Source organism: Pimephales promelas, chromosome 24, assembly GCF_988280905.1.
Source record: "Pimephales promelas chromosome 24, fPimPro1.hap1.1, whole genome shotgun sequence".
NCBI classification, from domain to species: domain Eukaryota; kingdom Metazoa; phylum Chordata; class Actinopteri; order Cypriniformes; family Leuciscidae; genus Pimephales; species Pimephales promelas.
The window spans coordinates 19,669,900-19,688,332 of NC_142792.1; the positions used below are offsets into that span (position 1 = coordinate 19,669,900).

An 18,433-nucleotide genomic window follows, 5' to 3' on the forward strand; every position below is an offset into this window, starting at 1 on the left:
TAAAAAAAAAAAAAAAAAAAAAAAAAACATTGAGCAGATAAATGCCATTGCAAAAACCTAGCTTGAGCAGCCTCAATAAATATCAGAAAAACCTTTTTTGGGGGGCAGTTAAAAATGTCTATGTGAAATTAAGCCACAGTGAAGAGTGTTAAACTGCACTTGCAATAAACTAAGGGAATGTTCCCCTCTCAGTAAAACAGACTAGCAATAGAGTTCAGATAACCACTTTTGTAAACATTTATTGGTCTTTTGGAAACATTTAATACAGTTTATTTGTCAATTTCACTCCCAAGCTTTCATTATCTAGGTTTGTTATTTAAATGTCTTTTTAGAAGCACAAGTCTGTCGTTTAGCTTGATTTTGAGAGGTGGAAAGTGGGACATCTCAAATGCAAGGCTTTGGTATCCTGGAATGAAGACCAAAGGGTTGTGAGAGTTTTTGAGCAGCAATATCTTGGTTGCATTCACTTCCATTAACAGGTGTGTATACGTTTTCATGACTGGATCTTCAAGGGTCAAATCCTCCTTTTTGTCATATCTAGGAAATTAAAGGAAAAACATTGACAAATCACTCATTGCACATAATTATCACATTATCTTTGATAGTTTGATTGTCACACACCTCCAGTTACTATTAAGCTCCAGAAACCGTGATACTCCCGTTTGTGCAGCAAGTACGTCGATGTGTAATGACACACCTGTGTGGCAAGTATGCAACTTAATGAGATGCTTGGATAGCAATAATACTTCAATATTAAATGAGCAATCAAAATCAACTTACTTTCAGTTGCTGGCATTAATCTATGTAGCTCCTGCATTGCTTTCCCTCCTGGGTAGTTGTGATGGGAAACATACAGAGAAACACTTGTGTATACTCCATTTAACATCAAATGTCCTACCACAACTATGGAGCCAATTTTATACATCCATGACTTGTGGTAGTTCTTTAAACTGTAACAAAACACAAGAGAAAGTATAAACATTTGTTTAAATGAAATAGTGTGAAGACATTTGCACTTCCATTCCAAAAGAAGAGGGTCTGCTAATTATAACAAGTTTAATACAGCAACAGCAGTTTAAATGTCTCAGATTTTAATCACATTGTCAAAGAAAGGGAAAAAAATAAGATTGCAACCAATGATCTGGTCTCTCTTCTCAGTGCTCTGCTCTTCCTGTAAAACTGGGTTTTAAGGCCAATTTTTTCTTTTCCTAATAAATTTCTATTGCCAGAGGATGGTTATGTAAACAGTATGAGCAAAATGCTGTCTTGGCATTATATACATATTCATTGTACTTTAGACTATCCTGTAATCCATGAAAAGTCACTAATATCAACCTTTGCCATTAAAGGCATATTTATTGAAAATAAGCTGAATATGCAGCGCAGGACCAATAAGAGCAAAACAGCCTAATCTAAAAAGAATATCAAGTAAAATAAAAACATTATAACATATAAAGGTCTTTCTCAAAAAAATAGCATATTTTGGTAAAGTTCATTATTTTCCATAATGTAATGATAAAAATTAAACTTTCATATATTTTAGATTCATTGCACACCAACTAAAATATTTAAGGTCTTTTATTGTTTTAATGATTTTGGCATACAGCTCATGAAAACCCCAAATTCCTATCTCAAAAAATTAGCATATCATGAAAAGGTTCTCAAAAGGAGCTATTAACCTAATCATTGGAATCAACTAATTAACTCTAAACACCTGCAAAAGATTCCAGAGGCTTTTAAAAACTCCCAGCCTGTTTCATTACTCAAAACCGCAATCATGGGTAAGACTGCCGAGTGCCGACCTGACTGCTGTCCAGAAGGCCATCATTAGCTGCGTTTCCATTACCCTTCAATTTGCGCAAATTGAAATTGCGAAATGAATACGCTCAATGGAAACACGTCAATTTCACAAAAACTCTCGTTTATCGCAAAAAAAGTTTTTACGCTCTCATGAGGAGGTTTTTCAGGCAATTCGAAAAAGGATTTTTTCGCAAAACTGCAATGGAAAAGGATTTTGTGCATTTACAGTCACCTGACTTGGAAGACGGAGTGTGTTTTAGGTCCGTGTCCGCAAATAATAATAATAATTATCATCATTAGCCTATTATAACATTTATTAGTCTACATAGCCAGAAGACGCCTTTATCCAAAAACAGACTGATCTCATGAAGTAGCGTGTGTATGACACGCCAATTCGTATTTCCATTTTTGGTGTGCTATCAAGACGCATAATTGCTTTTCAGCGCGTTTATGAACGCCGCTGACTTAACGTTATATAAATATATGACTTACCTCAACCCCGTGCCTAAACCTAACCGTCACTGGGGTTAATGGCATTTATGACTCTTACCTTACCATCCTAGGAAAGAAAAAGATATGACTTACCTCAACCCCATCCCTAAACTTAACCGTCACTGGGGTTAATGGCATTTATGACAGGAGATTTGACGTCGTGTACAGACACGCGGAATGACGCGGACGTTAATGGCATAGAAATACACGCAAACACGCGGATAGCTCAAAATGCGTAGAGATAACACGCCACTTGACTCGAAAGTGGCGTGTATGTTTACGCAAAAGCCATGATGTCATGTTGCCAAAAAAGGAACAAAGCAATTCGTCACCACAACCCGGAAGCTAGCGGCGCATGGGTTCCCTCGGTCGAAAAGCAATGCATTTTCCCCATAGACTTTTGGAAAATCGCAAAAAATAAGATCTGTGTTTAACAAAGGGTTATGACCCTTACACGTTTTGTCTAGTAAGATAATCTTTATAAGGTAATCCAAAATTTATAAATTTTGCAGCCTATATAAAGATTTTAAAAAACACAATCAGACACAATAAAGTTAAATAAAAAAACACAAGCAGGTTATAACTGTGTGTTCTATGTCATAGATCAAAACGTGAAAATATTTAGAGGCTTTGTTCACCACAGACCTTCAGGCGATTTAGCAAAAACCCATTCAAAAATCCCATAGGCTTCAGAGCAAGGGAACCGTAATGCTAAAATCCTAACTCACTTCCGCGTTTTAGCCTACAGAGTGACGTCGTAACTTCGGCACTCTATAGCGCAGCTATTGGTGTGGTCAAACTAAAATGTTGGTGTTCAACTTTGCATTTTAAAAATACAACAACCATTCATTTTTCGTTTTGCAATGATCGTTTGGACATAATAGTGCTGCTTCTCTGTAGCCCAGGTCAGGCGCTTCTGCCGCTGTTTCTGGTTCAAAAGTGGCTTGACCTGGGGAATGCGGCACCTGTAGCCCATTTCCTGCACATGCCTGTGCACGGTGGCTCACGGTTTCTACTCCAGACTCAGTCCACTGCTTCAGCAGGTCCCCCAAGGTCTGGAATCGGTCCTTCTCTAAAATCTTCCTCAGGGTCCGTCACCTCTTCTCGTTGCGCAGCGTTTTTTGCCACACTTTTTCCTTCACACTGAGGTGCCTTGATGGAGTGCCCTGAGGAGCACTCTGGGAACAGCCTATTTGTTCAGAAATTTCTTTCTGTGTCTTACCCTCTAGCTTGAGGGTGTCAATGATGGCCTTCTGGACAGCAGTCAGGTCGGCAGTCTTACCCATGATTGCGGTTTTGAGTAATGAAACAGGCTGGGAGGTTTTGAAAGCCTCAGGAATCTTTTGCAGGTGTTTAGAGTTAATTAGTTGATTCAGATGTTTAGGTTAATAACTCATTTTGAGAACCTTTTCATGATATGCTAATTTTTTTAGATAGGAATTTTGGGTTTTCATGAGCTGTATGCCAAAATCATCAGTAATAAAACAATAAAACACCTGAAATATTTCAGTTGGTGTGCAATGAATCTAAAATATATTAAAGTTTAATTTTTATCATTAAATTATGGAAAATAATTAACTTTATCACAATATGCTAATTTTTTTAGTTTTGTTAAAGGAACACTCCGACTTTTTGAGACTTTGGCTTATTCAGCATATCCCCCAGAGTTAGATAAGTCCATACATACCTTTTTCATCTCCGTGGTTGCTATAACTCTTTCTGACGCACCCACCGCTAGCCTAGCTTAGCACAAAGGCTGGATGTAAACGGTTGCAGTAGCATACTAATCCAAAATATTAAGTGACAAAATAACACAAACATTTTCCTATTTACATGTTGTGATTTGTATAGTCACATAGTGTACAAATAACAAGGTCATATGAGACAAAGCCATCTTTTAACTGTATAAATATTGGGAACTATATTCTCAGAAGGCGAAGCACGTGACGCTACTTGGGCGGAGTGATTACCGCAGCACCGAGACGCACCGTGGTTAGGAGCAGAGAGATCGTTCGGGAGTAATAGTCAGCAATTAGAATATAAAAGCATAGTTTACAATCATGGGTGTTAGTTGTATTGTAGCTGCAACAATAAACAGGGGAGACCGGGTAATACCATGCTTTTTCATAGAATTCCAACCAAAAACGCATCCTGACTAATAAATATCACATAACATGAATAAAGAATTATTACAGTAATCGATATATTTTAAATGCAATTTAAAATATATCTATTACCATATATCGATCCTCACACTTGTCCAAAATTTTCAGCACCTTAAAATAAAGGACAAAAACAGTAAAAAAATAAAAAATAAAAACATTTTATTAGTTCATGCCCAAATACATGGAGACCGGGAACAACTGCAATATTAGTGACCTATTATTCATATAATAGTGTCACTAACATTACATTATATCCTGGCTAATGGCACTGTTACAGTAGGCTAGTCATCTAAATATAGCTATAACGGAACACTTACTGCTGCCGCAGGTGATCCACTTTGTCCTGTCTGTGCTATCGATGGGATGGCCGCAAATTCCATTTTTTCAAAACAGTCGTCCTCAGTGAAATGTACTGAGCAAACACGATGGTCCTTGATGATCTCTTCAGGTGTGTTTGGACATTATCCAGAGCAAGTAACTCCATTGATTCATCAGGTCAGCGTTTTTGGTTGGAATTCTATGAGACATCATGGTATTACCCAGTCTCCCCTGTTTATTGTTGCAGTTACAATACAAGAAACATACATGATTGTAAACTATGCTTGTATTATCTAAAAATCCTCTGAACGATCTCGCTGCTCCTAACCACGGTGCGTCTCGGTGCTGCGGTTATCACTCCACCCAAGTAGCAGTGCTTCGCCTTCTGAGAATATAGTTCCCAATATATATATTGTTAAAAGATGGCTTTGTCTCATATGACCTTGTTATTTGTACACTCTGTGACTATACAAATCACAACATGTAAATAGGAAAATGTTTGCGTTATTTTGTCACTTATTTGGGATTAGTATGCTACTGCAACCATTTACATCCAGCCTTTGTGCTAAAAGTATTGTCTGGGAAAAATCTAACCAAATGTGGCAAGAAAGATGGGACAGAGAGGAGAAAGGAAGGCATTTATCAAATTCAAAAGAGTATAAAAATAACTAGATTAGGTGGTGGGCACAGAAGAGAGGAAACTGTAATGACAAGGTTAAGGTTGGGCCACTGTGCTTTAAACAAATCACTGTAATTGATAGGAAAACATGAAACTGGCTTGTGTGAGTGGTGTCAGGAAGTGGAGTCAGTGGAGCACATAATAATAAGATGTAGGAGGTATGAGGCACAGAGAGTGATAATGAGAAATAAATTTAGGGAGTTAGGGGTACAAGAGTTAACATTAAAAGGAGTGTTGAATATAAGTGACAGAGCACAGGTTAGAATATTGTTAACTTTTTTAAGGGAAACAGGTTTGTATGATCGGTTATGAGGATAAATAGGGACATAGGAAAATGTGTAGGGAATTAGTGAATGTGAGTAATATGGTGGGAGTTTTTTTGTTTTTGTTTTTTTTTTAAATGTGGAAATTAGATTGTAAGCCTAATGTCTGATTCACACTCTGGAGCAGAAGGTTGCCAACCTCTGTTAAAAACAAAGAAGAAGAAGAAGAAGAAGTCTTTGTGCTAAGCTAGGCTAGCGGTGGGTGCATCAGACAGAGTTACAGCACGCACAGAGATGAAAAAGGTATGTGTGGTCTTATCTAACTCTGGGGGACATGCTGAATAGTGTTATAGTGTATAGTTATAGTGTATAGAATAGTGAATAGTGAGTGTTCCTTTAACAGAAAATTGTCCATAATTTACTGAAATATAAAAAACACTGATGAATGTAAGAAAAACTGATGGATCATTTCAAATGCTTTCTTGACAAAAACAGTAAAAAAAAACTAAGTAACACTTTACATTAATGTATTAACTAAAATAAACTAATAGTGAGCAATACATTTGTTACAGTATTTATTCATTGCTGTTAACAAAAATCGAACTGTTCATTGTGTGTTTAGAGCATTAACTAATGTTAGCAAATACAACTTTTGATTTTAATAATGTATCAGTAAATGTTGATATTAAAATTAGCTAAGATTAACAAATGCTGTAAAAGTATTGATCATTCTGAGTTAATATAACTAATGCAGCTAACTAATGAAGCCTTATTGTAAAGTGTTACCAAACGAACAAAACATCTTTTTTATTTGTCATCTTTACGAGGTGCATAGGCTTTTGTATTTAATTTTAATAACCAGTATTGCAACAGGTTTTTTTTTTATCAGAAAAGGTTCTGGTGGTTATTAAAGTCATTAAAGTTTTTAATGACTGGATCGCATGATTGGATCTGCTCCATCTACAATGATCCTTTTGAAATCAGATTTTAAATTAAAATATCACTGTAACCGGATCATCATGATGACACTACATTGATAATAAATTCGAGCAAAACTCAAGTGGTGGTTATGTGAAGCCATACGCATGTTGTATTAAGTGCAAGAAAGAGATTTTCTTTTCCCTGTGAAGCTGCTTTGATACTATTATGTGATGTACAAAGCACTATAAGTAAAAATGGATTGAATGAGTATGAAATAAATGCACTTTAATGAGGTCATGAAATGCAGTTTCAGATTTTTACTGTTTCTCAAGCTCAGCGTTTTAAGTTTTCAAAGAAGACAAAATGCTTGGCACTGCCATCTTTCAATAAAAGATATTTTGAAAAAAAACATGTTGAGAATAATCGATTCCATTTTTTGATTTTGAGAAACCGATTTCATATCCATGTGTTTCAGAGGGGTAGAAAAGAATAATTAAAATTTTAAACTGGAGAGTTAGTTTCGAGTTCTGAAAATTGCAGTTTGTTTGTAGAGTAAGCAATTAAACGTGTAATTACCGAGAAAATTGATGCTCCACTTCATGACCCCTTTAGCAACTACTATGTGAAGTACAACTACTTACATGAAGGAACAACCGCAGGCAGCAATCACGTTAAACACAGGGAAGGTGTAGATGATAAAGCGGAGCTCCTTGTGGGGCAGAAGAGAGTACAACAGAATGAAGCCTACGGTTACTACGAGCAGTTTTCTTGTCCGTCTGTCCAATAGGCCGAGTGGGATAAAAAGTGTTGTGCTGCCGAGAGCTCGAGGGAGAGCAGAGTAAAAGTACCACAGAAAAGGAGAGGTTTGAGGGACAGAAGAAGTCAAGGAAAGATAAAACTTTTTAACTGGAGACGAGAATCAGAAATACTTTTTTTGTGTGTGAAATATTACTAAGGTGAAAAAAACCTACACCAAAAAGCATTTGTTTCAAACTAAGTATACTACAAAGCCATTAACATATTTACTGACTTATCGCTTGAGACTAAAAGATATAAATATTATATTTAAACTTTATTTGGAGTACTTATTTAATGCCCATTCATTAATATTAAGTCTAAAATGTGTTTAATGTCACTATTAGTAAGGACAGTATGATCTCTTGTATAATATCAGTCTTTAAATTCAAGATATTTAATGTGTACCTAAAGTATACTTGCAATAGTTCCACTTTAGCACAAACATAAAAACTTAAGTATATCTTAAGTTGGACCTCACTACTATTTCTAGACTTTAAGTATACCAATTTAGTGTACAATTGCAAAGTATTTATATTATGTACATGAATATGTAAATGTATTTGTAGTATACTTAGCATTAAATACATTTCAAATGCATTTTAGTATATTTCTTTTTTTACTAGGGAAGGCCCAGAAATGAACATTCTGTGTAAATGGTGACAATCTCACATTACTCCATGCTGCAGTTTGCAAAAGGATATTCCCCAGTTGGAGCTTTTATTCATAATTGTGTTGTACCACAGTACCTGACCCTCAGGCCAGACTAGCTTATTCCAGAAAACTGTGTCAACCATGACAGTGAGACCTATAAAAGAAAGCAAGCACACTTTAGTCTGTGTCCACATTTGCTGAGAAATACAACATCCTGAAGACAGAAAATCTAAATTTGGTGTATAAAGGCCAATTTATACTTCTGCGTCGAGGGTACGCCGTAGTGCACGGCGTTGGCTACGCACGTAGGCGACGCCGTTGTGAGCATTTATACTTCTGCGTTCAGGTCTTGGTTGCTCTGCAGTACTGCTCCGAAACGCTAGTTGGCGGCGGAGGGTTTTAATGTTCCACTGTGTTTAGATTCCTCACGGCTAGGTTACTACAAGCAATATCGACTGAAAGAGAGTGGATCATGTTGGAGTTGGAGCTTATTGAGGTGGAAAAACAGTTCACTTTAGTGAAATTACTAAAACTGAAAGGCAGAAATGACAGAAGACGTCGGAGGAGATGGTACGTGTGGAAATCATAGACAGTGGTGGAAATGCGTGAGAAGGTACGTGCGGAAATGCGTAGGAGGAAATGCGATGCTACCAAGCCGACCAATCACGATCTTGCGGTCCGCGTCGCCGCGACGTGTAGTTACATTTTTGAAGAGGTGCGCGTCAGGCGACGGCGAAGGGTACGCGGTATGGGACGCGTCTGTGCGTATGCTACGCCGTCCCTACTGCGCGCACCCTACGCAGAAGTATAAATTGGCCTTTAGGCTACTAAAAAGTAGACAAAATATTGATAGAAGGAACAGGATTTATGCATCACTGACCCAGAGATAAAACACCAGCAGGTATGGCATGGTAAAGCAGCTGCAGGAAATGGAGTTTCCTGCTCAGAAGTGACATCAACAACATCAGGCCAAAGAGGAGACACAATTCAGAGCGGAACACGATGATGGCCAAAGCAGAGAGCCAAATGAAGGAACCGTGTCTCTGGGCCAGCCAAGATGTGAACGCCAGCAGAACTATTCAATAAAACACAATTGGGAGAAACTTTGGTATGTAAATTGGTATGCTTACAAAGTGCAGAATAATGCACACATATTAATAGAAAAGGATGTCGTTACAAAGCCATTTTAATGAATATGATTCCTATGTTGTGTTGTGACTCCTATATAAAAAAATGTCCTGGCTCTTCCAAGCTTTATAATGGCAGTGACTGGCCGTTTTTGTTTTGAAGTCCATAAAAGTGCATCTATCCATCATAAAAGTGCATCTATCTATCCATCATAAAAGTGTTCCACACGACGAGGGGGTTTGGGTATTAAAGTCCTTCTTAAGTGAACGATGCATTTGTGTGAGAAAAATAACATGTTACAAAGCAAAATTCTAGCTCTCTGCCATACACAGTTTACTTGCATCTAAAGCCCAACTTATGACATCAGAAGTAGCGTAGTGTGTCATGGTGTAGCGTAAATATCAGCAATACATCACATTACTCGTCTAAGTTGTGCTTAAACTTAAGTCGAATCTGTATATTCATTTGGCCGGAAACTAGTTATTTTTATAAAGTTTTAAAGGTGGAATACCTAAGATTTTTGCATTAAAATATCCCAAAATCACAAGGCCAGTGTTATATATTTAGTTATGATGATAACTCACAATATTCCAAATGTTTCAAACAATGTTTAAATCGCGAGAAAATTGAGATTTTAACCAAGGAAACAGGGCGTATGAGCAGGGGTGCACTTTCTCATCAGTGTATGGCCAGCAATATTGTTATGTTTAATGACATGAAATGAAGATAATGTCTGTTCTATGTTATGATTGTACTGTACAATTAAATACAATCGTTGCTGAGTTTGCATTCTGAAAACTTTACCTCAGAGCATCTGTTCACTGAGTGAATTGAGAATCTCACCTGAAAATTCTAATAATAACATCAGCAATTGTCATTCAAGCAGCGGATTTCTGTAAATTACTGCAAAACTAAATGCATATTGCAGCATAGGGTGAAGTCAGGATCCATTAGCAACGATTTGAGACAAAAATAATTAAAATTTTATATAAAACTATGTACATTAAATTGATTTTTTATTTTTATAAAGTTACCAAGGAGGACCAGCCACGTCAACTCCTTGCAAGAGACCTGCCCCTTCAAACCCTCTCCACCATAGCTTCGTCTAGTGACTCGTACAGTAACTAATTTACCTTTAAACCTGACTTTTCTTGCGGTTATTTCAGTTTAATGAAAAACAAGCATGTCATTAAACGCAACGTTTATAGAAATCGAACTTTACCTCATCCATGACAACTAATTTTCGATTCCCGTCTGACTGATTTATCCACGGTGGAGTTGAAAACAACAGTTCCCATCATTCCGCGTTCCTCCACGTCGTCATCAAGCAAAGCCATTGTTGTTGTTTTCAATGTAGCGCCCTCTAGCGGCATCTAAATCTTAGGTATTGCAGCTTTAAATATAGATATTTGTCTTACACAAACTCATTGCTTCACTTCATAAGGCTTTCATTAACCCCCCAGAGCCGTGTGGAGCACTTATAATGGAACGGCCATTCACAAAGCTTGGAAGAGCCAGGACATTTTTTTAAATAACTCAAGATTGTATTTATCTGAAAGAAGGATGTCATATACACCTAGGATGACTTGAGGGCGAGTAAATCATGGGCTAGCCTAATTTTCATAATTTTTCACTTTCTATTTACTGGCTGTGTTGTATGCCGGACTGTACCTAAAGGCAAAACGATCACATTTGGGAGGGTTCTGGAACTGTAAAACATCAGATGGAACTGAGTAGCGCAGATGAAGCAGAACAGACTGGCCACCATTGACCCAAACTGCCTCCGGACCTCTCTCTGCATCTGCCATAGTGACAGAATCACACATAGTCCAAGAACTCCTCTCACTGCGGAACAGAGAACAACAAAGATGATGAAACAAACAAAAACAATGTTAAGCAACAAATTGTGATATTAGATCTACCTAGGATTTGAGTGTAAAACTTTGGTGCTTGCAGGAGGGTAAGCACACACTTCATTGGTGAACTGAGTCCTGATATGAACAGGGGTCCAAGAAACGTCCGTGGAACCACACCAGGAAACTCATGATGATCATACTGGAGAAACCGTAATAACAAGGAATTAATCGAGACTTGATGACTTAGGTAAAGTTGGTTTTATATTCGCACATTCGTGTTAGAGAACTTTTTCAATTAAATAGTCAATGAAGCAATTTTTTTTTAGATTCAAAGCAGCTACATGATATTGACAACAAAGATAGTGAACTACAACCTTTACTACAATCGATCAAAATGGGCAAGTATATTTTTGATGCATGCATAATTTAGCGAATATTCAAAGTAGTGTGGAAACCAAGATAGGGACCGTCTAAAAATTTAACATTGTTTTTCATCGTGTGCAAACAGACAATTACATTCTAGCCAACTACAGCTGCACCAGAAAATATCTCTCACATTATGTGTTCTAATGCAATAAAATGTCCTTTAGCAACAATAAAACTGCATTATAATGATGGTGTTTAAAAAGCTGTTTAGGAAATAATAAAGAATGTACATGTCAGCTACATGAACTGTAATCTGGTAACAATCCAGACTGTAGAAAGTGGAAAATCATGTGTAATCTCCTGAACATAGTTAATTGCTTCATTTTACATCTGTTTAAATTTGTTTATCTATTTATTTGAATTTAAAATGAACAAGAACACAAGAACAGTGTTGGTGTTGGTTTTAATAATAACATATGATTTATTTCAATAGGTTTTGAAAGGATGGGCTGACTGTTCCTAAGCAAGTTGGATCGTCTTATCTGGACCCTACAGAACATACTACTACAGCCCATGTCTTTCTGTTTTATCCACCTCTGTTTTTCTGTTTTTAAGTGTAATAAAGACTTATAAAGACTTAATATAAAGACTCAATAAAGACAGTGTGACAGTGTTCTCCAGGCGCTGAATAAAAAGAATGGCCCAACATTTTTTATTCTTTCCTGTTGTATAGCATCTTCAGTTAACGTTAAACTCACAATAACACAATTCGTTTGCATTGATTGATGTTTACAGTCCTGCAGAAATATCACTGTCCATGGTACTGAATCCATCAGATTATTGACAAGTACTCAGAAAGCATGAAAGCAAACATGATGTTTTGGGTGTGAAGGGTGTGGATTTTGGAATAAACTGCTGCTTCATGTATATTTTGACTAATTATAATCAAGGTTTTCTTTCTAAATATCACATGAGTGGAATGACTTACATAGGCATGTGAGATTTTACTTAGTTATAGAAGTTACCAGTATGATTACTTAAATGTTTGTTTCATGTTTTTTTTTGTCTGTATTTGATATCTGAATGTAGTAACAGTGCTTGCTCATTTAGTGATTCTGTGATCTTTGTAATGGCCTACAAACTCCTGTGAGGGTCTTGAAGCTGACTTCTGTTGATGAAATTAAAAACTATCTTAAGTAAATCTTTAATTTATTATAATTCTGACTCCTGCTCTTCATTCATCATATCTGGTTCTGGGTCTTTGACTGTGCACCCCTAACAGGTGAACATTTAAAAAATATCATAACTCCTATGGGGTTCTTCAATAGCACATCTTCCATCAAAAAAAATATTACATTATCTAAATATATCTATTACTGTAATGGCTGAAAACAGTAACTTCTTTACTTCATGGATCATGGATGTATTTAAAGAAGAATGATTTCCTTTAAAAGAACATTGAAACAAAAGTACAGTTTGACAATATCTCCCTTACTGTTTGTACAATTATCAAATGTTTATTAAAAAAATACTGTAATTCCACTAACGTATTTTTTCCCATTTCAAAGGCTGTAGTCCTTTCCTTCTCACCACACTGACCTACTACAGGTGAAATTTGGACAATAACTCCTTTACTGTACGTACAATAAACTAATAAGCTCAAGAAAAAATAGCTGTAATTCACCGCAAGTATTTTTTCCTGTTCCAAATGCTTTAGTCCTTTCCTAGTGACCACACTGACCTACTACAGGTGCAATTTTGACAATAACTCCCTTACTGAACAATTATCAAATATATTTATGTAATAAACATTATTACATGTGTTTATTACATAGGTTTATGTAATAAACTGTAATTGACCTATAGTGTTTTATATATATATATAGCTTTTTATTTTCACTTTGCATGTTTTCGGAGTTCCATGTTCAATATCTCGTGAGCCGAATATTGTTACTACACAAATAACATTGTTTTAATCTCCTCAAAACTTGTTTTCCTTCAAGTTTGCACTTTGCAGATGGTCCCTTCTTAGCAGCCTGCGCATAGAGATCAATGTATTTTGTCCAGTGCGAAGGAAAGGTCGTTTTGAGAAAATTAATGTTGTAGCTTCTGGTGTTTTATCTGTAGTTATATGTGATGTGTTGTGTGTAGCAACAACGTTTAGTTCGCGAGTTATTGAACGCGGAAGTCCGCGAATGTGCGAATATAAAACCAACTTTACCTAAGTGACTTGATGCACGTGCCAATTATGCACTATTCTACACCCTTTTGAGGTATAAATAGAGTGAGTAGTTAAGTATAAATAGAGTTGTAGTACTTGTTTGTATTATATACATGTCCAAACATACTTAGACCCACGAGGAAAGTATAAAGTTATGTCATTTTGGACATAACGTTAGTCAGTCCTCATGTGGGTCTAATAAGTCTAATGTTAAACAACACAGAACTGTCAATGCACTACATTGCAATAGTTCTTTGGACATGTAACGTTATACAAACAAACAAGTCTGTGGACATGTTCCACTCATAGGGTTCCACTAATAGGTTTTCAAATATATCACTTACCTTTTCAAATTCTAATCCGTGATACAGAACATCGTGAATTGCTTGTAAATTAAAACTTTCTTCAACTTTAGTGTAGGGACAGGTAAACAAATGTAGAAATACAATACTGATCATAAAAATTAGAAGACGATGCTCATTCACAGCTTCCTTCCGCGCCATCATTAATACGCGTCTTTCAGCGCGTGCGCAAACGTCTGAGTTTAGAAATGAGTGAGTAGTAGAACAAAATTTTGACAAGAAAGAAGTTCTGAAATGGGCGGGGCTTAGTAGACCGAATGTTTTAAAACATGTTAATATATTAGTATGTATAATAAATTCATAAATACTTGCTCTATATAGCTTAATGTCAATTCATATAAGCTTAGTTTAAGAAATATAGACTAAGTTACTGCTTCAGACATGTTCTTTGAGAAGGAATGAAAGTTGTCTTAATCGATTTTACAAACAGGAAAATAACGATTAAATGATGCAAACAGAATTCAGTTAATTTCAGTAGTGTCATTGGTCAATTTAGTGTTGATTCAATTCAATTCTTGTAAGAGAAAAGAGTGATCTCATTTGTGTGCTTATATGATTCCAGAAGCCATCACAATTCAGAATATAACATCTCCAGCTCTTTCTGCTTGAAAACCGGGATACATCAGCATTGTAATGTAGTAAGTTGAGTAATGAAGTTTGTGATAAGTGGTAAGTATTGTGATTCCAAATGAAGACTTGCCTGAGACAGTCATAGAGCCTCAACGCTAGACGGCGAAAGTGAATAGGAAAAAAGCGAGGAAATGGAAGTAGAAGAAGAGCGGTACCATAGAAGTTTTTTTTTTGTTTGTTTGTTTGTTTGTTTGTTTGTTTTTTATTGAACACACTTATTTACAAAAAAAAACAATTTACAAAATCTCTCGTTGGGAGACACATGTGCATGACATACACAGTTACATTGAACAAAATTCAATAAGCAAAATAAAAACAAATAAACCTAAAATGAAATCAATTAAGCAAAGGCATTTCAGTCCATAAGGCATGTCAAAGTTATTCACATATAAACATTATCTTCAGTCTTCATATAATCATAAAAATAAAGTTACATGGAAGCTTTACAAATTATAATGACAAATATTTTGTGACATCTTCACATAGAGAATACATTTTTTCACTGGAGTCTTTCAGAAGTTTCAAAGACAAAAAAATATTCCCTCAATTTAATTTTAAACACTATTATGGATGGATTTTTATTTTTCCATTTGCATTTATGAATATGGTATTTTGGGTACCATAGAAGTGTTACGGCGGAGTTTCCATCGTCATCACCGGCGGCCATCTTGTCCAATAATATCTGTCTGCAGAGCCGCAGAGCCACAGTTTCACCCCAGCATATCTGTCTGCAGAGCCGCAGAGCCACAGTTTCACCCCAGCAGTTTTACACCAGCAGTTTTACCCCGCGCATGCGCCGTTTCACCACAACAGTTTGAACCAGTTTTATCCGCGCATTCGCAGTTTCAATATAGAAGTTTTACCCGCGCATATTGTTCAGTATTAAAACGATCTAATGGTTATTGCTACCAATTATTTTTGCTTATTAGTCTGCAGAGCCACAGTTTCACCCCAGCAGTTTCAACCCGCACATGCGCAGTTTCACCTCAACAGTTTTACCCGTGCACGCGCAGTTGCAAAATAGTTTTTGTTACCAATTATTTTTGCTTATTAGTTGTTGTTGTTTTTTTTGTTTTGTTTTTTTGCTGTTGCTCGCAGGCCTTCAGGTTCCTTTACTGAAATAAAACAGTGCTTGTATCAGGAACACACTAATCTTTTACATTTTTCCTCCAAAAAATAAATAGCCTGGCCTACATACACTTAATTGCTCAATGCCTGATATTACACAAACTTCTGATTAGACATTCAAAGGCTAACTATTAGTCTAAATCAATATATGTCTAATTATTCTTAAATTAATTAAATCTGCCTGATGAAACAAATGACTTGAACACAAATTATTAACAATAATTTCAAAAAATTTATTAATTTTGGAGACATTACCAAGAATACAATTATATTTCATTTCAATTACCAGAGAGACATACTAATACAGACAGACAGGCATACGATTCAGACAGACAGGCACACTGATACACATACACAGTGATACAGACAGACATATTGATACACAGCCATACATAGTGATACAGACAAACTAATATACATACACAGACATACTGATACAGACAGACAGCAAGTCTGTCACCAATTAGAAAATAAATAATAATAATTAAATGTCAGGGTTTTAAAATGATGACACTCTAACATTTTTCTTGTCCTTAACCTCAGACATGAAAAAGAGCATGTCCTCTCTTGTTTTTAAATGTAAAATAGAATAGGGCTCTTAATTTATCATCCTCATCCAAAGTTGTGGCACAATGTGAATGTAGTGGAGAAAGGGCTTTCTTCCTCCTCCATGCTGTCAATGCGTGGTGGCAAGTACTTGCTCTTCATCAGCGGGTGATTGTCCTTCAACCATTCCACACCTTTCCTGATGCTGCTCATCATATTGGCATTCTTTATGAAAAATATTTGAAAATAAACAGCAATCAACAATTTTATATTTTCAGATAAATAAAACTTGAAGTCTAAATATATTTTATACATTACAGAATTCTACAAAATACCTCAAGATTGTGTGGTGTTGTGTCCCCCTCAGTGCTCCTATGCCATATTTAATTTCTCCTGGTCCATTCATCTGTTGTAGAAGAGCACAGTGATGTAATGTATTTCAATTGTCCACTACAAAATGTTTCATTTAATAAAATGTATAATTTCATACATATGCAATGCAGAACCAAACTAAGGTTTGATTTACTTCGAATTTACATGAGAGAATTCAGCTATTTGAATCAATTCACTTTACAAAAACAAACAAAAATAACAAAGGTCAATGTCCCTCCCCTAATACAGGATGTCCACCAGTTAAGACTTTTAAGCCCTTTTTTAATACTGCATCATAAAACTACAACATTACATTTAGCAAGAACATATATTTAAAGTAGTGCATGATCAGACTAGCTCTAAGACCATTTGGCTTGGGGCACATGTGTGTTCACAGGGGGTCTTTTAGGGTCTTTCAAGGATCAACCCTGCAACAATGGGACTTGGTGTGTAAACCCTAGAAACAAAATTCTCCACGAGGAGAAGGCACCACTTATTGTGTCATGAATGTCATGCTGAGAAAAAAGCAATACTTTCATGAATACTATTAACAACAATATTATTTATATAACGTAGAAATAAGACTTACAGCAGTGAAATCAACGGATTCATTCAATACGATCTGTAGGGCATACTGAAACATTCATTTTACAATATATTTTTGATATAACAGAGTGGAGACAGACTGATAAAAGTCCAGTAACTTACCATAATCATGAAGACCCCACAGGATGTACCGAGTTGATGGGAGATATGCTATAACATTGAAGGAATGTAAATGATTTAGAAACGCACAACGGCAGCTACATATAGAAATACAATATAGCCTGGCTATATATATATATATTTTTTTACCATCGATTTGGCGCCCCCCATTGGGCTGCGCCGCTATGCGCCGCATATAGCGCATACCAACTTTTTGCGCCACTGAGCTACACACACACACACACACACACACACACAGTTTCACACACACAGAACGCAGCCAGCCACCGAATCCACCGAACGCAGCCACCTGTAATAAAAATTGAGAAGAAGCTTTTCAACGTGTTTGCATGAGTAATTTCTATTAATTTCTAGTTAATGTAATTTTACCACAGGACCTAGGCTATGTAATATCAATAGCCAAATCGCATGTGATAAGATATAGGTTATTAATAAAACTAGAAGTTGGAGGGGTAAATCAATCAATTTGCGCATCGCTGTCATGCGTGTAGCCTATATTACGTTGCTTCCTGATGTGCGCAAACACAAACAACCTATACAACAGGGCAGTTGAATGCTTATCTGATAACCTAGAAGCTCTTGTAATTATTACTTTAACACCTCTCCATGCCGGGTGAACACCGGCTGATGCAGTAAACAGCAGTTCACAACGATTTCTGTACAGTAATAGCAAATATCCTTGCTCCTTCTCGATTATCTCGTAATATTCTATTCACAAAATACAACCAATAGTACGGTAATGTTAAGACTTACTTGTGAAAAGCACTATTTTCGGTGGTCCGGCGATTAGAACAGGAAAATGCTCCACAGTGCTCTGGCATCTTATCCGCTGCCACGCAACGAGACTAGGACTAGGAATACGCCCGGTTCAAGATGGCGGCTGGATTTCTCGTTTTCCAGCGGCCAATAGGGTATCTAGCCTCTATATGATATCTATGCAAGTGACTTCAGCGATTTCGTTGGAGGGGGCGTAACTTTTAGGGGCGTGGTTTGGAGTGCTGCTTGCTGAAG

General features: G+C 36.4%; 1 protein-coding gene and 2 long non-coding RNA genes across 4 annotated transcripts; 1 reads left to right on the forward strand and 2 right to left on the reverse strand.

Moving 5' to 3' along the window:
* Positions 1–213: 213 nt before the first annotated feature.
* On the reverse strand, positions 214–14,187 carry alg12 (ALG12 alpha-1,6-mannosyltransferase). Its single transcript, XM_089127297.1, has 9 exons — positions 14,003–14,187; positions 11,138–11,270; positions 10,887–11,060; positions 8,968–9,162; positions 8,137–8,241; positions 7,280–7,502; positions 781–950; positions 622–697; positions 214–537 (listed from the first exon to the last, which is right to left on the reverse strand). The coding sequence occupies exons 1-9, from the start codon at positions 14,162–14,164 to the stop codon at positions 300–302; spliced, it is 1,476 nt and encodes a 491-aa protein (XP_088983423.1). The 5' UTR covers positions 14,165–14,187; the 3' UTR covers positions 214–299.
* Positions 11,231–12,655, forward strand: LOC148965227 (uncharacterized). Its single transcript, XR_016150167.1, has 2 exons — positions 11,231–11,318; positions 11,931–12,655. It is a non-coding gene; the product is annotated as an uncharacterized LOC148965227 (long non-coding RNA).
* Positions 14,188–15,987: 1,800 nt separating the features above from the next.
* LOC120470634 (uncharacterized) lies at positions 15,988–18,348 on the reverse strand. Of its 2 annotated transcripts, XR_016149767.1 has the most exons (6): positions 18,176–18,348; positions 17,552–17,711; positions 17,405–17,452; positions 17,286–17,330; positions 16,660–16,730; positions 15,988–16,549 (listed from the first exon to the last, which is right to left on the reverse strand). It is a non-coding gene; the product is annotated as an uncharacterized LOC120470634 (long non-coding RNA). The 2 variants fall into 2 exon arrangements; XR_016149766.1 differs by lacking the exon at positions 17,286–17,330 and having other exon boundaries at positions 18,176–18,345.
* Between the last annotated feature and the right edge of the window lie 85 nt (positions 18,349–18,433).

Coding starts and splice junctions, on each gene's coding strand:
- alg12 (XM_089127297.1), bottom strand. CDS start 14,164: ATGATGGCGCGGAAGGAAGCTGTGAATGAGCATCGTCTTCTAATTTTT. Junction 11,271..14,002: donor ACGGATTAGAATTTGAAAAG/GTAAGTGATATA, acceptor CGGTTTCTCCAG/TATGATCATCATGAGTTTCC. Junction 8,242..8,967: donor TGCTGGTGTTTTATCTCTGG/GTCAGTGATGCA, acceptor TTTCTTTTATAG/GTCTCACTGTCATGGTTGAC.